This window comes from Pseudopipra pipra, chromosome 4, assembly GCF_036250125.1.
Source record: "Pseudopipra pipra isolate bDixPip1 chromosome 4, bDixPip1.hap1, whole genome shotgun sequence".
Lineage (NCBI taxonomy): Eukaryota > Metazoa > Chordata > Aves > Passeriformes > Pipridae > Pseudopipra > Pseudopipra pipra.
This window is the reverse complement of record NC_087552.1, coordinates 13478798-13501752: the sequence shown is the minus strand read 5'-3', so window position 1 is coordinate 13501752 and position 22955 is coordinate 13478798. Positions and strand designations below refer to the sequence as shown.

The following is a 22955-nucleotide window of genomic DNA, read 5'->3' as shown; positions in this document are numbered from 1 at the left end:
TGCAAGCCTGCTGAAAAGGATGTCCCTCCAGCATTAGAAGTTAATTTAGCTGCTTCTGTTACCATTCAACCCTTGGCCTCCATTCTGAGGCTGCCAACACAAATACCACCTGTGAAAGCCATTCTCATAAACTTGGTCTGTATGAAGGGATTTGAAATGTCTGGCTCAGCTCATCAGGGAACACGTGGCAACCCAGAGGCTCTAACAACTGAGACACCAAGGAAGGGGTTTTTTTTGTCCACTGTGCTTATGTTACATAGCACATCTTCACCATGTTGCTGCATTTGAACTTCCATAGAATTCATGTCATTTTTCATGTGAGGAGCCTAAAGTCACTCAGAGGAGTATTTATTCAGTCCAGCTGAATCAAGCTGAAATCAGTGGACTTGCACAAATGCTGCTAAAAATTATTGCTAGAATCAGTTCTCAGCTACTACATTTACAGCAACATTATTAAGTCAGTCCCTTACAGTATGCAAGGAAATAAGCAAGCACACCTAGGATGTCTTTATGAAGGGACATTAAGCATGGCCTACACAGGATAACAGAACCAAATGAACTTTTCCACATCTCATACATTCTCTCAATAGCATATGCTAAGCTAGAAGCTATCAGCAGCAGCTCCAAGTTATGAGTTGTTCAAATGTTACTGAATTTCACCTGACAGGCTCCAAAAAAACCCCATCCATATCTATTCATTACCTCTGGTGTTTGTCCTTAAATAAAACAAACATCACATAGCCTCTGCTGCCCAAATTAATGGGAGTGTGGAAAAAAAATTAACTTTTAGAATTATTAAGGTTCTACATATTGAAAGAGAAAGCATTACATTTACTTAAAGATTCATTTGGAGATTGATTTTCACAAAATTTCACCTTACAGCCTCACCTGTCTGGGCAGTAATGTTCAGGTTAGTTGATTTACTCTGCTGCTGCTGCTATTAAGTAAGGAAAGCTAATGAGAAACATCTAGAGCAGACCATTGCTGTCTGACTAAATATGACAAAAGGCATTTCACTGCAGTGGAGTTCATAACACAAAATCACTGACATGATTAGGAATTTAGATCAGCACATTTCAGACAAGAAGGTGGTGGTAAGAAGACAATCAATAACAACCATCCAATGTAATATCAGGTGTATTTTTTTAACCAGCAGCAGCCTGACACTATCCTTACTCCTCTCCACAAAACTTCATTAACCTGTTAAACATATGTTCATTATCATCCACCAGAAATGCACTTTTCACCAGGCAGTCAATAGAGAAAAGAAGATAGACAGCATATCCCCTTTCTTCCCTCTCCCAAACCCTGTCACGAGCCAGAAACGGAGAGGAAAGAAGGGAGGGAAGGATAGTATGAGCATAAGAAGGCTGAAGACAGTTAAAGACTGGGCAGCCCCACCATCATGGAAAAGCAGCTCTGTACCATGTAGTGGTCTCTTACATTTGGAAGTGCTGCTCATCCATGAAACTCAAGGAAGCATGAACTTCAGAGTTAGCAAGTTATTACAAACAAGCTAGTTCCCTGGTCCCATGAAGTGAAAGGTGGGGGCAGTTCTCTGAACATTTGGACTAAGCAGATGCATTGGCTGCCAACAACTGAAATTAAGCTGTTGGCTGGTTTACATCTTATTAGAGCGCCTCTCCTTTCCAACCTAACAGCAGGTGTTGGCCGAGTATAATTACACACACAGTTTATACAACACATGGTAGCATACTTGAGAGCTTTAGCTCTGAATGCACACATGGGTCAGTGGTGCTAGCATTTTCAACCAGTGCCACCAGGCATTTTTGCTGTGTTCCATTATAAAAATATTTACTGAAACTGATTTCCCAGTTTGGATTGATTAAAGATACGGTAGTCTGGGAACAAGTATTTATGGTTCCCAAATGGCTTTGGAAGAGGACCTGGGGCTGTACCGCCTGCCACACAAACAGGCATCATCTTTTCTTTACCATCCTGACTTTTTGAGTTCAATTATAACAACAAGAAGTACCAGTAGAATGCACAAGTTCAAACACCATGAAAGGTTCACATTTCCCACCTACCACACTGTCTCAACTCAGTGAATTTTGAACTTCAGTGACTGGACTGCTTTTCTGAAGTTTTCTCTTAAGAGGGGATAGACCTGTCCTCAGCTTTGCACAGCGTCAAGGCTCACTGTTGGTTTTGTTTTGGGGCAGGTGTGTGTCAAAATGCATTGAAGAGCCTGATTATGGAAAACAGTTACAAACTTTTAGTTTTAGTTTAAACTGAAGATCTACTCAGGCACCTGGGAACTGCTGGGGGCATGGGGAATAGGAAGGCAACCATTTAATTCTGTTATTTTCCAAGCTGTCAAGTGGGATGGAGACACTGAACTATGTTAGAGAGCAACAACTATACAACTGATTCTTTATGAACATTACAGGCACTGGGAGAGGAGAGGGGAAGCTATTTCACCAGTCAACATATTCCGAGGCAAAAGAAGACCCCTGGGAAGTGGGGGGCCAGAGCTGGAGAAGAGAAAGAGAAAGAGAAGAGCAGCAATGCATGAAGGACAAAGACTGCACCTGAGAACTGTTTTGAAAACTCAGTCAAATTCAGGGAAAATGAAAAGCTACAAGCCCTCGGGAATGAAGCGTGCACAGATTTAAACAAATGGGTATAATAGCAGCATAGAGCAGTTTGCAGATGTTGCCAGCACAGTCACAGCAATGACACAACTGCTGCATGCAAAGCTGACGAAAACAGACACTGAATACTCCTTGCATTGCACTGAAACCTAAAAACCATCTTCACAGGGCAGCAGAATTTCCAACCACATAAGCTGGGGCAAAGCATGTAGCAAGAACTGCCTGATTTTGGCACAGAATCCATAGCTTTGCACAGTGTTTAGTGACACTCCTGTAATTAATGCGGTAGTGAATGCTTGAGGAGAAACCTTTTTTCTTACTGTGAAATATTTTAAGACTCCTACTGGGCTGAACCCAAGGACTTCAAAGTTTTTCAAAGGAACAAAAACCAAAGAACAACTACTGAAAATTCAAGTTCATTTTTTGGTCTGAAAGAAGCAGAAAAGGGGATTAAAGTGGGAAGTTGATCACCTCCAAGTTGAGTACCTCAGTAATGGACCTTGTGGCTATTTGTCTCAGGCTGAGAACAGAAATTTAGCCCTGTGAATTTGAGAAACTCTTTCCCAGCAGCAGAATAATGGCACTAGAAAGACCGTGGTTTCAAATGAACTTAGCCTTATCACACTAATTTCTCATGTACTGAATTCCCATGGGTATCCACTGACCAAAGTGTATTACACCCTTGAAAACACATAAGTCATTGAAGTAAAAAAGTGTGTCTCTATGAATAAAGTTGCTGAAACCTGCAGCAGTAAATTACTTAAACACTTACAAAGGTACACAGGTATTAAAAATAGCAGAACTTTCTACTGCATGTAAAAGCTAACACCTATCCTTAATAACCATTCCTGTATTCCAAAAACTTCACTGCTTTAGTTGCAAAAGCCTGATTATACCCATATACTTGAGGAGCCATTCTCTGAAAACCCATAAAAAGGGCCAAATCAGTTTTGGGGCTTTCACTTCACTTTCTGCACTGAACAGCCACCACTGTAGCAGTTCACTGCATGAGGAAGACCAGGCTTCAGATCACTTTTCCTGTTGCCATACCATGCCATACCTGTTTCTGTCTCAGACAGAAAAAAAGCATAAAACTCTGCTACTCACAATCAGACAAGACACAACTCTTCTTGCCTCCTGTGAAACTCAGTCAGTGACACAATTAAGCAATTAAATTTTCTATGTAAAACTTGCGAGATGTTAAGTTCAGTGGATGGAGCTCAAGAATGATCAGAAAGGGAAAAAAAGCACTTGTCATAAATAAAAAGGCATGTTACACAGAGGCTTCTCTTCCTTAACTAAGCGTTTCAAAAAACAGGAAGTATCATTGCACCAGGAACACGTGGCTAACACAAAATCTGTTTCCAGTTTGCATGAGATGCAAAACTGCAGTGAGCAGTACCTTACTTCAGTGAGCTTACACAAAGTCAAAAGCCATGAAGGGAAAGAAAATAAAGAAGAGATGACACTCCAGACTAACTTTTCTAAAACCTTCATCTAAGGTGTGCTGGACATCCTTCCATACCACTGCATTCACATGAAGCATTTAAGGTGTGCTTTCTGATGGATTTTTATTTTTGTGTGGAGGCTTTTTGGTCATTTTTTAAGTTTTGTTTCGACCACCCTCAAAAAACGTATCCAATAGCCAACAGCTGAAAGCCTTTCAGATAAATCCTTTCATTTCTGGCAAACATCACTGCTGATGTCAAGAAAATCCTATTTAATTTCATCTAGCATATTGAGTTTCTAGCGAAATTCCTGAGAAAATTGATTTTTCTATCAACCCCCCCCCATTTGTTTTGACACCTGCATAATTTCATTTACAGTTCACAATAGGATTCGCACAGGCAAAGGCTCACCCAGCAGCACATGTCCATCCCAAACTGTTTCTAGCTTCCCAGATTAATAGCAAGTTTTTGCCTAGAAATGGAGAAAAACCCCCCATCATCAGTGGTTTGGACGCTCCTTGCTGTTTTCACACTGAGTCCCTGAATTTGCTTTGTGAAAGGTGGAGTTTTGAGCAAGGCTTACACAGCCAAGTGTGCAGAGACTTGGTGCTTTACCATCCTTCCTTCCCCCAGCAACACTGAGGGAGCTGCTCTTACAAATCACAGCAAAATCTACTGAGGAGTTGTTTCACTCGCAATGCTGCTCTTCAGTATTTACACAAAATCTGGTTCTTGTTGCTTTCCAGAGACAAGTACCAGAGTGCACACTCTGATCTCCCTGATGGAAAATGCTCTAGGCAGTAAGGAGAGATGGCAGCTTCTTCTGATGCAGTTTTAAAGTGCATGGACCATTAAGTTTTCACCCTTCACACAGAAACCTTATCCATTCCCTTTTAACTTATAAAAAACCATGATGCTCAATTTCTAATCATATTCAATACTAATACTGAAGGATTTTGCCTACTGACAGGCTAAATTTCAAATTATGCAATCATCATAATAATTTCTATTTACATTCATTAGAAGCTTTATCTTAATTTAAAAATGCAAGTGTAATTTGTCAAGATTCCTATTCATGCTGTTAAATGGATTTATCTGTCAATTAAATTTTTATACAAATCATATCTAGTGGGAAGCACTGAACCTGGCAAGGGATACATAGAAAAGAATAACAAAGAAGGGCTTCTATGGGTATGATAATCAGAAAAGGAAGTTTAAAGGAGGTGTATCCACCTCAATAAACAATGCTGGTAAATGTATCTTTAAGGTCCCTTCCAACCCAGCCCATTGTATGATTTGTTCTATGATTTTGACAGAAAGCAATACTTCTATAGTCTGTTTGTACATCAGAGACTGCCTTTCTCTTACAAACAGTAACTTAACATTGCAGCTGCCTCTTTCTCACTTTCAGTCAAAGACCAATTCAAATGCCACATTTCAAGATCCACACTTTTCCACTTCGGTCTTACAAAGATATTATGAGCCACTGAATAGTGTTCAGCATTACTCAAGCCAAACACTTAGGAGCTAAGTAAGATCTTGAAGATAAAAACTGCACACTAAAATGTTCAGGATGGGATATAGACTGAAATAGCAGCAGATTTCTGCTTTCAGGCATACACCAAGTGTTTCCTGAGGGGTAGTTCAGAGCTCTTCAAGATGTCTCTACTTAACACATCTCAAAATTCAAGTCCATAAGCTAAGCTGAATCACAACAACATTAAACAGGAGCCTAAACCAAAAATGCTATTTAGACTGGATGAGCTTGCCTGTTCTTGTTCATTTACAACCTAATACCAATGATGCTCCATCAGCACAGGTTACCAAGCTTTTCTCCCATAAACACACTTCCTCAGTAACAGCAGTAGAGTGAGATAGCAAAAACTGCAAGAAGGAGACAGTGCTTCAAAGCTCCCTCCTGCTGCTCACAAAACCACAGAAAAAGCAAGCTGTCTCACTGAGAAGCCACTGACTTCCTCCTCCCATATTCAGTTAAGACCAAGTCAACCCCGACACAGCTGGAGAAGTTGAACACAGGAGAGAAGAAAGCAAGAAATGCATTTTCATGGGCTGCATTTAAACAACAGCTGTACTGTGGAACAGGGAATGCTAAATTCTTGCTTCTTTCAGCTGCCCACATTTCAAGCTTGGATAGCTGACCTTCACATCTAGCATAATACTAGCTTTCTACAGCACAAAACAGTATAAAGAATTAACAAAGTAAATCCATTATCACTTCCAAGAAGTCAAGATAACACAGAATTATCAGAAATCAGATTTTATTCCTTCACGTGGTTTGCTGCTCGCTTATTATGTTTTTTGTCTTCTGGAATTAACTAGATTATTGCTATCCATACCCACATCAGTAAACAGAAATGCCATTTTTGCCAGATCCTCAGAGATATTTCAAGGATATAAGAGCAAAAGATAGATGCTATTCTTACTGATAAAACATTGCTAGGGAAAGATTCTTGTGTTTGATGATAACAGAGAATCGATGACAATTCTCTGACCTTGACTATGAGACTAACAGTTGTGTATTGCTTTTTTCTTCTGTTGTTCTTCACCAGCTCTGTGTGCCTGAAGGCACAGGGTGGCAGAGAGAATTCCCCACACTCATACTGATAGTTAATGACTTTTAAATTTAATATTCTTGACACCAAGGAGATGTACACATACTGACTAAAGCATATGTGGTAGCTATCACTATCACTAGCAGGAAATGAGCATGCTTCAGGAATTCCAAAGCATTGAGATGGTTTAGACACAAAATGTTCCTTCCTCTCTTTACTCCCATTATACCCAGTCACTTAAAGAATAAAAAGTCTGACAGATCACAATATTTTTCTGAAATTCGGTTCCATTCACATCTCCCTCACTTTCAAAAACACAAACATCATGGCATAATTTCTGGTACAGACTGAAAACAGAACCCAAGCCCAAATGCTCAGGACACTTACTGCATTTCCACCAGAAGTTGAATTCTGCCTTTCTCTAATTCACATTAAGGCTATGAACATAAGCCCACTGGCTTGTCTTGTCCTCTCCAGCTATAGTACTTCCACCTTCCATTTAGATATATATACCCAAGGTGTGCAATTAGGACATTCCTCAGAGAGAGTAACCAACACTCTCTGCCTCCTTCCAAATACAACCAACCAGTAAGCAAAATAAAAACTACAATCCATTTTGGAACAAAACCTCATTAACCTTCTTCCATTATGTTTTTGTCTAAAAGAATTATTGTACGTTATACAGACTGCACAATCCAGTAGTGAACAAACAGGTATTCATAATCAATACAGAACCAATATTACATAGTAAATATAACAAAATACCTCTTGCCATTTCCTAATGATATCCCTATGCACTGAAAATTCATGGTATCATCGGTGTTCTTTGCTTTAGCTCTCCACAGCAAGAACAACAGGGTTCCCAGAAGGTCACAGTGATTTTCTTGTCAAAGTTAATGCAGCAAACCCTTCAGTGTAATGGGAAAAAAACATTTCTGTATATGGCATTGAACCTGGGACATATTTCAGGAACTGACACTTGTGCAGTTTTCTTCAGAAACCTTCCAAAAAATACACTAAGGTGAGATATTGACTGATCCTAATTTGGACAGGCCCATTAATTTTCCAAACCTATTGGCATATTTTAAGTTACACTTCTCTCAGCACTTCTCCCACCCCGCTTTGTATCTCTAGGTGCCTCCATGAACTTACTTGAGACTTCGGTGGAAAATTCAAATAAACTTTTAGTTATTAATTCAGCTGCTACCTAATTATCACAGGTATCAGAAGATCAGAATTACCACCTCCATTTCACAAAGGGGAAGTAGCAAAGTCAATAGGATCTTCTGAAGTCATCCCACAGGTCAGCAGGAGACAGACAAGAAGATAATTTGGGCTCCACAGTGCTGTAGAAAGCTCCATGCTATACAGCATTGTGCCAGCTCTCAAAAAGTCATGAAGTCTTTACATGCAAACACACTGGCAGATGTCAAGTGCTAGGAAGTAGAGTTATATTCTGGAAACTCTGCAAACATTTTTATTTTGATGGCTGCTTTTTTCACTCTTAATTGCCAAAATACATACATGGAAAGATACATTGTATTTCCCAGAAGTTATTGGCTATTTCGTATTCAAATTAGTAATCCTAACATAAAATTTGTAAATATACAGCGTGTTATTTATCTGAGATAATTTTAAGGGAAAACAGCTACCAAGGCTGTGAAATTGGTACTTAGAAATTAACTCAAACTTTGGAAACAATTACGTCAAGACTGAATACTTTTCCTACCATGTGCACTACAATGCAAGCTGTAAAACTTGACCAAGTGTCATGACCTGTTCCATACAGGAAACTAGATCAGATGGGGTTTATGCCTCTGAGAACTCCCTGTGAAATTCCACATAAATACATACCACGAGAAATTCAGTAGCCACAAAAAAACACAAGTGTGGTTATTATATTTTAATATCTACACAGAAGTAACTCACAGATGTCAGAGCTTTTTCTAAAGTCACAAGCATCTAAGAAACTAAGACTATCATATTCCTGTAGGTGCTAGCACAAGATCTTTCTTAACTTACTATCATGGGGCTCAGGCCTGCCCTGACCCAAGAGGCAGCATTATTTCTCTACTCATATAGCATTCAAGAGACAGGCAGCCCTAAAGCATGGTGGTGGAAAAGCTAAATAAATAGGAAAATAGATGAGGAGTAAGGAGCAGTAAATCACCACAAGAGAACCAAGCAGCAAACAGCAGTCTGTTCTGTATTACAGATGGCAATGCATTCAGGCTACAGTCTTACGGGATTTCCTATTTGGGAAGACATAAAGCAGAGATACTCCACACTGTAAGTGGAAAAAAAAAAAAAAGCAGTAATTTTTCAAATACAGCTTATTCATCTGCCTCAATCAAGCCCATCCGACCGACTTCTGCTATTTGAACTTTAGGTATATTTCACTCCCTCTGAAATGCTGAAATGAGAAAACCTGACCTGGAAAAGGGAGTTTTAGAAACGAATCTGATGGAGAAACCACACCAACTGCCAAGGCCTGACTCAGTGTTCTGTTCACTATAATGAAAAGCCCAAATCCAATACAGAGTCAGTCAAAGAGATGGAGAAATCTGGTTCTTCGAACACCGGACAGTTCTGTTTGCATTAACTTATTTTCCTCCCTCACCTCCCATCCTATCTCCTCCTTTCACTTACCAAGGGCTTGGTTTCATCTTCATCTTTGAAATAGTAAAGCTGGTCCCCCTTGAGAACAAACCAACGTGTGTGCCAGGTCTTGACGAAGCCTCCTTGCTTCCGCAGCCACCCACACTTAATGGCAACGTGCCGCCCTTGGCTCAGTGGGGGAGTCTCTGAAGAGCCATTGTGTTCCTCCATGCTGGGAATGAGCAACTCTCCTGTTGAGCAAACAAGAGGGAAAGGTAAAATAATTAGATTATCATCCAGGCAGTAACTCGCTCCTTTCAACAAAGCTGGAAAAGAAACGCACCTCAACTACAAGAAAAGAAAAAGTTAGGAAAGCACTTCCCATCTGCCTGCTTATTCTCATACTAGCACACTCCATCAGCTGAGAGAATTATTACTTGCCTATAAAATGCAATAATAATAATGAACTGCTAAAAAGCAGGCAAAAGGGCAAAAGTTTTGTTCAAGTGCCATGTAGACACTCTGACCAGCACTGAAGAAGACATCAGCTGTTTCCTGCGGTGAGTTCTGCCGGATTACAGGCAGTAAAACAAGGAATGAACTTACAGTACACCTTCAGATCAAGGAAAGCAGCATGCTTATCACTACTGGACCTCCCCATTTAATATTCCTGCCCAGGTTTGGGGCTTCCAAGTTCATATTAAAGAAGACTCTGCTTCACCAAGGCTTAATATAACCCACCACACAAGGAGGTTTTGTTGGGGTTTTTGGTTCTTTTTCCTGAAGTCCATTTACTGGAATGGTGACAGAAAATGCAAGAATAGCTGCATATCAACCTTACACAAGCAACCTCCTGACTGAAATGAGTGTGTCCAGCTGCTTATTATAGACATTTTGCAAATCATGGAGAATTTTGGCCCATCAATTTAAGGCTCAAGAACTATGTCAAAACTAGAGCTGAGCTGTGGAATTAAACTTGACAAAGTTTCATGTGGTGTTGCAGCCTCGTTAAAATGATACTTTTTACCGTTTCTAGGCAGTCACGACTCTTCCTGATGGATTTTGTACATATAATCATGTAGTAACTGCTTAACCTTCATGGTCAAAAGGCTCTGATCCTCTACAAAGTCTAGAATTCAACAAACTTGGGATTTCGAGTTGCATGTTCTGATATTTCCGGTTGAAATACAAAGCAAACTGAGACCTACGTGTGCCAAATAGTGCATACCTAAACAGAATAAAATGTGACTATGACCACAAACACATCAGTGTGCAAAATCAACGGTGAAATTTCACTGTCTGTTATGTGCTTGAAGAACAACATGTTTCTTTTCTTTCCAGACTACCACTGGCAGTCTTTCTTGCCTAGTCAGGAGCTTGCACAGCTGTTAGAGCCTGGGAAAGCCAATTTCATAGGTAATGTATTTCCTGTTTCTAAACATCAGGGTGGGAAAAGAATAAAATATTCTAGATGCTGCAGGAAAAAGGCACCTCTGACTAAGAAAACCTAGACTGAAGCTTCATGTTCTGACTTCGGCAAAGTAGACTGGTGAGTCGAAGCCTGGCACTCCTGTTCTGGTCCCCTATATTGCAACCATAGTCTCTGAATATAGTAAATAGACAGCAGCATTGCCAGGGTATGCACTCAGTTTCTAAGGCAGAGTAGAAATGGAGATACACATTCACCTGACAGATGAGACCATCCCTCTGACAATTAAAACAAGTACTTTATCTGGATAGCGTTACATCATTGTAAAATAAATTGCAATATGATAAACCAAGAAGTGGTAAATAGATCAATAGATTCCAGTCAGGAGCGGTTTTCAGCCCATTTTTCCTTTGGCTCCTTTCTTCTTACTGCTCACACATCCTCCTTTGGAATAACTTCTCCAGCTGCCATCTCTGCTGTGTGTTTACAGCTTTTGCTTTTAATACCCACACGCAGTCTGTTGTCACGTCCCTGCTTGGGCCTGGATCCTGGAATCCGATCCCTGTGATTAAAACTCTCCACTGCCCTGTGCCACTGAGGTTAATGGGCCACCACGCAAGCACAGAGGTTTCGTTGCAAAGCACAAATTGCAGGATCAAAACTCAGATCACTTGGTATTCTTCTGAGAAAAAGCAAATCTTTCTCCTGCCTCTTTAGGGTTCACCTGGAGTCACCCAGAACACATGTACTGTTAGATTTACTTGAGCCAAGTGTCCCTGCAAAACATCCAAACGTGTCTGGCTCTCTGCAGAGCAGATAAAGATTTTTTCTTTTGTGCCTGTGGTTACGATTCCATCCTAGCAAGAACGATCCAGCTGATAAACCCTGGGGCCACACTGATCAAGAGTTTCTGTGAGCACACACACCATCAGTGGTCACACTTTGCAGACTGCAGCTCTGGGGCTGCAGAGTTGTTAGATGCTGCAGTGAGTTTCCGCACTGAATGTTGCCCCCTTCCAACCCAGAGATAAAAATGGAGATTCAGCTACCACTAGAAAAATTAACAGCTTGCTTTCTCAGTGCCTTGTTAGTAAACATGTGCTCACACTTTAAAGTGGTCTGGGTTCTTGTAGTATTTTTCATTCTCTTTGCCAGGAAGGGCAGGCTTTATTAAGCTGACTTGCACCTTACACCTCTACCTACCACCATGGGTGCTGAAAACGACTCAGGAATTAGGGCAGACTTACCTGTGCTATATGAGATCAGTCTCTAAAAAAGCAAATGCACTCAACTCATAATTGGCATTTTTTAATACAAGCAGAAATCTCTTGGATGCTGCTGTTTTCTGGCTGACCAAAGTAGATGTCAAGAAGCAGCCCTCCAAACTCATACCCTTATAGCAAGTGAATTAGCAAGTATTTTAAGGAAAGCAGGTAAATTACTGCAACTGAAAAAAGTAAGGAATAAAATCACTACCCACAGGCTACCCTGTGCTCCTTGGTGCACAAGTGCTAACCTCATCAGTTAATCTCTGCTGCTTGGGCCAGCAGCAAGGCAGGAACAAAAGAAGAGTTTAAATACAGTAATTATATGTATCACTGCAGTGTTAAGGACAGCAGATCCCCATTACACTTGGATCACAAACAAGAATCTAACTACCAAAGTTAAAACCAATTAACTACTTGGAGGATATGGGTTTTTTAATTTTGTTTCACAAAGTCACATCTCACTGGTGTCAGTACAAGTGTACAAAGTAAGTAGGTGCATTTTATCAAGCCAGGAAAAATGTTAAGACACTCTTATCTCTTTGGTAAAATCTATATCTAACTACTTCTGAGATACTAAAATAAATGAGGTGTAGGAGAGATGACAATTCTACTGCTCTGAAGACCTCACAGGACAGTGTAAGATGTCCTTTAAAGCAGTAGTATACTCTTGGACATATTCTGTACAAAAAAGTTGTGTTGTTTCACTCATTAGTGATTTTGTTCTCTTCAGCAGTTAGAAGTTCAGTCACCTAACTTGTGGTTTGTTTTGTGCGGTTTTTTTTAAGGAATTGTATTTAGTCCTGTAATTAAGTTTATTTTTTGTTTTTCATCTCTACTTCCCTTTCAATATCTGCCTCCTACCAACCAGACTTGGAATCAGAAATTCCAGCAGCTGGCTCACTTTCACTAGTTGTTTTTACAGCTGTTTCAACACTAAGATCATAAAAATAAATTGCAGAAATATCAGGGTGCTGGCACTGATGAAGAGAACAGCGAGGTGCAAACAGTATGTAAACAACACGTGACAAAGTGTGGAATTACATCAACATACTCCAAGTCCTCTCACTCCCATAAGACGAGGCAGAAAGCCATGCATTTTCAAGCACTAAAGAGCATATTCCTCAAACTCATCTTCTGAAGGGGAAACACAACTTGTACTCGCTGCCAGAGTCAACTCTACTGACTTGGCCAACGTCCAGTTTAGGTAATGACCAGAACTGAATAAATGCTATACAATATACTCATGTGGGGCTGCCTGTGGGCTCGTTCTCCTGGGCTTGTCGGGACATCAGGAGTGCAAAGCAAACAACATGAGAAATATTCCCTGACACGCTGGCCTCTGCCTCAACATCTCCTGGTCTATGGAGACCCTCGCCACCTACCACTACTGGCTTCAATCCAACTTTTTTCTGCTCCCTTAGTGGCATTTGCCTCTCACTAGTCTGTCTAGAAGGCAAATAACTGCACTTAGGTTCTCCTTGCCAATGAGGAAGGTCTGTGCTGGTGGCAGGCACGGAAAGCAGGGAAGTGTTTCTCCTCAGCTACCACTCACTCAATACTTGAATTATGGAATTGGGCAGCTCCTCCAGATCCCAGTATTTTGCCAGAAAATAGTCAAAGTCATTAAAGCACACCAAATTCAGTTACGAGAATAGTCACAGGACTGCACGAGGATGATCTGTTTGGCAAGAAACCCTGGTGGTTTGCAGTCAGTGTTTTTCTGCTCACTGAAATTTCTCATGGCTAAGATGGCACATTTCAAGCATACAAAACACCATCAGCATTCACTTCCAGTAACTCTTCATCTTCGCCACAGCTCAAATGCTGTAGAGGGTCTTTGCAGCCCAATGTCAGCCTGGCTCAAAATGGATAAATGTGAGAAGCCATCACAACGCCTGCCCCAGGACTGTACTCCTCCAGCCTGTCAAAACATGGAATTACCTTGCCCTCCCAAAAGGGCAGGCAACAGAAACTGAACAGAGGTGACTTCTCCATGTCAGACACATTAACAGATAGCCAGTAAAAGGCTGCAGTTTTGCAGCAACAACTGGCTTGGTCATTGATGAATATATCTGCCAAATACATATACACATGCAAAATTCATAAAAGTCGTTGTGACACAAATGGTTCTTTATAAAATTAGATTAATACTTCAACACTTACATGAAGAGATGTAACTCACTTTCCAAGTGATGTCAAATTTTGGGTTCCCTTCTACTTGTTTCCCAAAAGCTTATACAGAGCATAAGTGCTTGAGTTTGAGGTTATCAGTATTCTTCAGGTACAGAGTGCTGCCTCTGACCAGCATGTTTCCTTTGGATACTTCTTGATTTAGTCTTTCAACAGCTTCATAAATCCATTTAGCATTTGAAAATCCTGTCAACATATATCTTGCTTGTGAGATGCCTCAAGACACCTGAATCTCTGCTACAACACAGGCACACGTTTTTGAGCAACTGCTGCGGGAAGCAAAAGACTGGCCTATTTTTCACCATCAGTGTGCTCCAAATCAATTGCTACTCATCTGTTGTGTCAACAGGATATTGCACATGGAAGGAAAAAACATGTCAAAGAGGTAAAAAATACTTAATAAGAGAGCTGACTTTCTGCAAGTGCTTAGCAACCATTTTCACAAGATGCACATTTCGAAAGCATGTTTCAAGTTCTGTCACTTGCAAGGATATATTTTACAGCATTCCTTTCCTGCTCTTTTTAAAAGCTGCAGCAGTGTATTTGCCGGTAGCTTTCCTCCACAAACTTTTAGAAAAGACATCATACTTTTATCCAAAAGGTTTTCCGAGACATCTGAGAAACCTCTTGTACTACTACCAGCAGTAACATTCCTAATCACAGATCATCTGGCTGTTCTGCACTCCCCACTCCCATTTTTGTCCTGTCAACGACAGCCTGAATGTATTTTGCTTGAAAGAATTTCAGTTCTACAGACCAAAAATTACTACTTAGGCAGTAAAAAGCTATGAGAAGTGTTATCAGCAGTCAAGGCTGTAGAAGGCCTGATCCACTGCCCAATGAAGCTAAGGGAAAGACTTCCATTATTTTTCAATGCATTTTGGGATCAGTGTGAAAACCAAGACCCAATAATTTTGCCAGAAAATTGAGGTCTTGGTCAAATACTCTTTAGCACTGGATTTGCATTTCCATGCCAGAACCATCCTACAGATATTCCTAGAGTAGCAAAACCTTTACAAGCCTACTGTTTCCTTACAGAAATTCAAGTGCAGCTATAAATAGACCAAATAAAGTGGGACTAGAGGATCTATAAAGAACATAAGGTATTCAACTTCTTGTGAATTACAATGGAAATTAGTGAAATTCTGTCAGGCACTTTTGAAAACATCCACTTCTGTGTGTGTATATTTATTTTCTGTGATTGTGACTAGTGTTAGCATACGTGCACAATGCTGTAAAAGCAAAGCAACTGCAGCAGCTCTGTTACTGCAGCATCATGCTGTCAGATCAGCATTTTCAGTAATTGTCGCAGGTTTAACTTTTGCTGCCTTTGCCATTCGGTCCTATTCTGTTTAAATCCATGCAGCAGCATCCAGGCAAACCCTTTCTTGTCTTTCCACCACTGCTGTGGCAGCAGGAGGCATAATGCAGTTCCACAGCTAAGAGCACTTCTGACAGCCGGAAACGACACCTCGTTCTCTCCATCACTTCCTAATCCCACTACCTTTTTTGAGTGGAGATGGAATCCACCTGTAGAAGACTCGTGTGACTGACAGACATTTGCACACAATCTGTCTGGTTATCTTTTCTCAAGTACAGATATACCACGCCTGATTTAGCAGTGACTACAAAACGTCACAGCACAAGAAAGGGTTTTGAAGACTTAGGAAGCAACTTCCAAGGATAACACTGTCTCTGTTATGCTCTTGCATGCTACCTGTTATGCATATATGCCCTCAGCTTTCTCCTCACACGGCAGTACACAGCTGTAAGATAAGTTTGCTGCTACTCATGTAATTGGAAAAGTGAAAAGTGTCCCTGCTCATTGCAGGAGGGTTGGGCTAGATGACCTTTAAAAGGTCCCTTCCAATTCCAACTATTCTATGATACTATGATTAGAATGGAGTGGTCCTTCACCTTCTAGGTGTCTGCCCAGACTTCCCCTTCGAATGTCTCATTCTCTAAAACTGGCAATGCTAGAGATAAATTGCATACAGCACAAAATCAGCTGTAATTATCTGGAGAAGCATACAAAACTACAGACAAGGCAATTACAAGCCTCTGGAAGCTGAAGGGTCAAGTGATGCACAATGGACAAAGAAATGCAGAACAGTTGACAAGTCTCGAGCGCTGAAAAATACCAAGCAGTGAAAAGGTCAGGGAGCAAGTCAAAAGCAGCATCTGGAACAGCAAAAAGATATTCCAACTCCCAAATATCTCTCCCAACCAAGGGGTAACACTGCCTCTGAATAGCCTCTGAATATCTGACACTGAAAAGACATAAACCCTGTTTACAGCTTCATACTTCTCATGGAGAAAGTGATCGGTAGGACAGCTCAAAAACAACTTAATTCCCACATGTGAGTGGTGAATACTTCAGCACATTCTGGCTTCACTTACAAGAGAATTGATTAACAGTTGTGTCCAAGCATGATCTCAACAGATCCTATCTCAAAGTATAAAAATAATCTCTAGCACTACACTTTGTTCTCAAAGACTGGTGGCAGAAGACATCTGAGTACAGATGTCAGCAGCTCTCTGACAGTGAATCACTGAGAACGGAACAAGGCTGCACGCTTTTTTAGGAAACTCAACTCAACAGGACTTTCCATGTTATCCTAACAGCAGGTCAGGCTTTCCACATTCCTTGTAAAACTGACCAAGAGAATTAAGATGCTACAAGCTGCATTCACTAAGTATGCTGACAGGCAGGAAAAACACATTCCAGTTTGTCTAGGGCAGCAAAAGCCTCCTCCCAAATCTTCTGCAATACTCGCAAACAGGAGCACATAGGTCCTGCAAAAAGGGTTTGTGGTGGCTGAAGAGTGGGAGGAAGAAAGAGGAGTATTTGCTGCCTGCACAACGCTTCAAATTCCTCTCTTGCTCAGAGCAAATGCAGTCCCAGCACAGTCCCACCTCTGGCAACAAGAGATTAACACAGCAAGTACTGGCTGGCAACACCTCTTCTAATACTCAGATGTTCAGAGCAGGAGGAACCTTATCTCTGGTGCCTCTGTAGAAGTCCCTGGGGAAAAAAAGGGACCCCACAATTATCTTTTAGGTCTTACATTAGTTCACTTTTGATAAACAGAAATCTGTAGGCTTATTTTGAACATATTTGCTACTAACCTTTCATGCAAAATTACTTCCTTCTGCTTTGTTACGTACAATACAATGTTTACCCTTTTCAGTTCAAAGAAGTTCAAGTAACAGCAGCATTTGGTATTCTGCTGAGAGATTCCTCTGAAATACATCTCTCACACTCACATGTGTTCACCAGAGGGACCGTGGCATCACTGCCATGTGTAGGAACATCCTGCCCCAGCATACCAAAGGAACTGACGGAATTACAGCACGTGCCTGAACAGAAGTTCAGGATCACCATGTCCATTTGCCACCTGTACTGTATGCACCACCCAAAAGAGTACAAGGATGGTAAGCAGGTAGGCACGTACTGTACACGGATACTGAGCACCCACCCAGCTTCAGGGAGTATCTTGGCACTGTCCCAACTCAAACAAACGTGGGCAAGTCAGAACCAAAGGCCCAAACTTGGCACACTCAAAGATGCATCTGTTTCCATTCCTACTAAACTTCGTACAAGACCCAAGATTTGCGTCCTATCTGCGTGCCAACCCCAGCAAGACCTAAACTTAAAATAGACCCACTTTTAAACAGAAATCAGTAGTTTTAATGCTGTTCAGAAACGTTTTATGTAAGCAGTAATTGCCTCTGTCACTTAAAAACATTAACCATACTGACATAAATTTCCGTGCTAGAATACTGGAGACAATGTAGTCAAATTTTTTAAAAGCAGATGTGTGTCTTTCCACTGAAAAAAAGCCAACTCAAAATAAGCACCATAAGTAGTCGACATTTCCATCCTCTTCCCAGGAAAAGCAGTAATTCATACTTAGGGAACTAACATTTCACTTTTTTAAAACCAAGTCTGCATCAGAAAAATAGAGTTACAATCCTTCCTATATATTTCAGAAAGCAGCAGTAGGTTATGCCATTTAAATTGTTTTACTAAATGAAAAACTATGTTGTACTACATTAATAACACCACTGTGGCACCGCCTGTTCCAGTAGAGCTCTAAGCAAAGCGAATACTGTCCCTGAATTCCTTAGCCAGCACCAACACTACCCTTTGACTCTGAAATTAATTCATATGGAGGAACAGTATGAATTCATGTGGTCTTTATCCTTTAAAAGGTCCATCTGTGTATGGATGCTAACACCTACTCTTCCAGCTTTACTCATGGCTAGGCTTCACGAATGAAGATTTGGGAAGGGCTCTACCCATGTTTGTGGCAACCAGCTTATACTAAAGGAACCATTAAAGGCCAAGCCAAATCTACTGCGTTGCATCCACAGTCTTTAGGCTTCTGCCACCACAGTTTAAAGGTGAACACATCTTCTTTAAAAGCATTCTGTGGTCACTTGTGTCTTTCTGGTGATTATATAAAACAGATTTGAAACCTGTACAACAGAGCATAACCACATGCTGCCATAGCGGGTGTTGTGGAAACTTTCCTGTCTGACCATTCAGGAGCCACTCTGGCAGTCACACTCACACCACCCCGGGCTGTCACTGCTGGGACTGAAGCCCCTTCACAGCAGGTGGCTCCAGTGACCCAATGGGTGCCCTGCTTGACTCCCTGCACACCTCACACTCACACAGTCAGACAGGTTTCCCTCACCGGCTGTACCACAGGTATCCCACAGCAGAGTCAGAATCACAGAATCAGAGAAAATGTTGAGTTGGAAGGGACCCACAAGGATCACAAAGTCCAATTCCTAGCCCTGCACAGGACCATCCCCAGGAGTCACACCAATGTGCCTGAGAGCATTGTCCAAATGCTTCTTGAGCTCTGTCAGCCTTGGAGCTGTGACCACTTCCCTGGGGAGCCTGTTCCAGTGCCCAACCACTCTCTGGGGGAAGAGTTTTTTTCTAATACCCAACCTAGCCACGTCCCCCCCCCCCCCAAAACTTCAGCCCATTCCCTCAGGTCCTGTCCCTGGTCATCACAAAGAAGAGATCAGTGCCTGCCCCTCCTCCTCCCCTCCCAAGGAAGTTGTAACTGCAGTGAGGTCTCCCCTCAGTCTCCTCTCCCCAAGGCTGAACAGACCAAGTGACCTCAGCCGCTCCTCGCACGACTTCCCCTCAAGATCCTTTAAGTAACTGAATCGTGGTGCAGCGACACCAGGTCGAGCTGGTGCCTCTGGGGAGGGACCCCCAAACAAAGGAATCTCTGGGTTTTTACACCCTCACAGTCTGAGTGTCCATTCCAATGGTGACATTTAGTCCGAGGTCTTCCTGCTGTTCATCAGCTCCTGCTGAGTCTCTGGGTGACCGGCCAGCCCTGGCCAGAACCACAAGTTCCCCGTGCCCTTTCAGGTCATTACCCCTTTCCTGGGGCTCCAGCCATTCCCGCCCACCCAGGGCACAACCTGCAGCTCCCACTGCAGCTGCACACTGAGCTACTGGCACTACATATATTCCTCAACAGTGCGTAGCATTCCTCCTCACAATTGTCTCCTATGTGAACTGAGGGAGGAGCAGAATTAAAGTGGAGAACATTTTAACAAGTAATTGGTTATCTTCAGTGACCTGAAAGCTTGCTAAAATAATATATTTTTCTGACAAAAAAAATTAAAAAAAGGGAAAACCAAGTTAAGCTATACACCTAGTAAAGGATTCAGAAACAGGAGACATGTACGTGTTACTTACCTACATAAAACTTAAGGAAAACATTCCTTGTTTTGTTTATTTTAAAAAGAAAAAAAAAAGGCACCAGCTAGTAGCAAAGCAGCAACAGGCACTCTCCAGGTTTTAGACAGGCTACAAAACCAGACTAACATTTCAGAGAAACAAGATGTAAAAGCAGAACAAAAATAATCCAAAGATGGCAGGTCCTGGATCTGCAGCAACTTTGAAACTGTGCTAAGAATGTTCATGTTTACAGAGTTCAATTTATTCAGCATCTAATTTAAGAGAGGCAAGGTATTGTGAGAAAATAAATTCCTCCTGCTATGAACGATAGAACTCATTAACAGCATAAAATAATTTTAAGAATAATCCATCAAAATCTACCTTCTCCTATTAACTCCCTTTACAATAAGAAAGTCTGTGTTTTATCTAAGTCACTATCTGCAGAGCACAGCATCAGCTTGCCAAGGGAAAGCAGGTTATCACCTACAGTCAGACAGATTTAGTATCTCACATTACTGTAGTCAAAACATCTGAGAAACCTTGCCACCCTCCCCCCAAAAATATCCCATCTCACTATACAGACATCACTGCTCTGCACTGTTGCTTTCTTGATTTTTTGGTCTTTCCCCATTTAAATGGCTGTGATTCCACAAGCCTGTGACTACCTTGAAACATGAACCCCACAAACAGATTTCTCAAGTTTGTGTGTGAAAGGGGAAAAAACCCCTCATTGTTGGGGCTTCTCTTTTTACAAACCTGAACACACAAAATTTACTTCAGTGTTTGTTACTCATGTACACTCATTTTACCTGAGCTCATTCCCTACAGCATGAAGTCAAAGGAATATACAAGAACCTGGATCTGGGTCATCTCTGTAGCACTACCAGAAAGATACAGTGCTTAATTTGGAAATGTTTTCAGCATTTCTCTGAAATGCTCTGAATAGGTGAAATGCCCTGAAATAGCTCTGAAAACAATGCCAGGTTATCTCCAAGATACATATTTGCTTTTTTCTTTTTAACTCTTTTAAAAATTTGCTGCCTGTACCAAATCAACAGGAAACAAATACATTGAGATAACTCTTGAACAATAATCATTTCTCTGGGAGTTGCCAGAAGCCATCAGTCATCATGCTAACCCATCAAGATGTTTGGAGACTAAGTAACGTAGTATTGCACTCTGCAAATTACCTACTAGTTTGTTCAGCTACTTAACAGTGCCATGCCATCCCCATCCCTGGCCTCTGCCCTCCTTGCCTCTGTGGTAGCACAGGGTTAACTTTTTCCAGACTAACAGGTGAGTACATTCTTGGTCTCAATGCAGACTGCTCTTCTTTTTGCACCTCAAATGGAAAAGCAGTTTCATGCAACGTGACAAAAAGGCACTCCTCTCCCTGCCACTCCTTTTGGCTCTTTAAGCTTCACCCCTTTGTTGACACCAGTTCTTCAAAAATTGTCATTGTGAGATAAGAAACTGCAACATCTCTGTGATACATAAAATCAGCCAGCCAATGTTAATCAGAGAGTAACACAGAATAACACAGTAAGGAAGGAAATACAACAGAAAGGCCATCCCACACTTCAACATCAGAATGAACAGGGCCTTCCCAGCCTAAAAAACTCACTGTGAAGCTGGGAGGGATGTGCTTGCTATGCAATGCCCCTAAGAGTAAAAATCAAAGCAGCTTGACCACAAATCAGATTATATGAACAAGGATTCATATTTTTAAAAAGACAGAAAATAGAATTGCACTGATGTAATTCATATTCCAATCCAGGATTTGAATAGACAAAACTAGGGAGAACAATAACAGAAATATAATGCAATGTAGCTCCTTGCACTTAAATATCCAGTACATCATCTATACACTAGTGTCCTCATGAAGAGAGATGTCAGGATTCCCAAGTGCTGTTTTACAAGCATTCCTACCCATATTATTAATCTCTTATTATTAGATCAATTGCTTATTTCCTTTCTTGCATTTCATGCAACTTGTACATGGATGTTACCACATCCAGCTTCAAACTTTGTTCAAGGACCAGTTCATTCTCATGTTCCTGCAATTTTGCTCTTCTGGGAGTTACAGTAGCCCTGAGTAAGGTGTATGCAAGTCTTCTTATTTTTCCCTTGGTTTTGGTAGATATATGTTAAGGAAAACATGACAAAAATCTATTTCCTTTCATAGAATAATTATTCCCCCCCCCCCCGTGATCTACAGCAGGTGTCAAAATATTAATTTCAAAAACATTTATTTTTAGAAAGAAGGAAAGAACACCTTTTTTGCCTCGCTTGTAACCTTCAGGTTATCTATAACCTGCGCCAACACCATCCTGCATTTCAAAAGCAACATGTTTTATCAGTACAGGAAACGAAATGAAGTTTAAATCAGTGCCTCACAAACTCAAGCAGCTCCTTACTTGCCTAAGCCCAAACTGTTTGACGATTTCTTTTTGCAGAATAAGGTGCACTCTGGAAAGTATGAATTACATGGGGTGACAGCTAAGAGAAATACACCAATCATCATCACAGTTTATTCCATATGCAAGTCTGCTCAGTAGAGTTGCAACTTTTATTATTTTACAACTGTCAGTTATGGACAATTTTTCCCAAGGAACCATACTTAAAACCAATCTCTAGGAACAGACACTGCACAAAAGACAATGTAAGGCAATTAAATTAATCTAGCTTTCTAGCAACTTCATACTTGACTTCCCTTTTCTCTGTATCTGCAACCCTAACTACACTCTTACTTTTTCATCTGCTCTTGAAAAATAATAATTAACTCTCTTCTTTTAAATGGAAAGGTAAAATATCTAGATATCAACCCTTTTTGCTTAAAGTTGCTGGTTTATTATCTTGATTCATCACTTACCTAAACTGAGGAACCAAGTTTAATCAGAACAGATGCAAATGGAGTAAGATTTTTCAGCTTATCCTCCCACAGACATAATGGTTCTCAAGACAATATTTCAACCTTTGCAAATGGAAAAATATAATTCACCTTTAAAAAACCCCACCAGATTAGCAGGTGTAAATAGACATTGCAGCAGCAGTTGGGTTTTCTAGAAAACACAGAGAACTTTGTACTCTGTTTGCAGAACAGATGCCCTGATTACTG

General features: G+C 41.0%; 1 protein-coding gene across 1 annotated transcript in view; it reads right to left on the bottom strand.

Moving 5' to 3' along the window:
- Positions 1-22955, bottom strand: part of ARHGAP24 (Rho GTPase activating protein 24) — a 214990-nt gene that overhangs the window by 167231 nt on the left and 24804 nt on the right. The window contains exon 2 of the mRNA XM_064651659.1: positions 9286-9485. Coding sequence (XP_064507729.1) covers positions 9286-9465 — 180 coding nt within the window. The 5' untranslated portion in view covers positions 9466-9485. The remainder of the gene's footprint in view (positions 1-9285; positions 9486-22955) is intronic.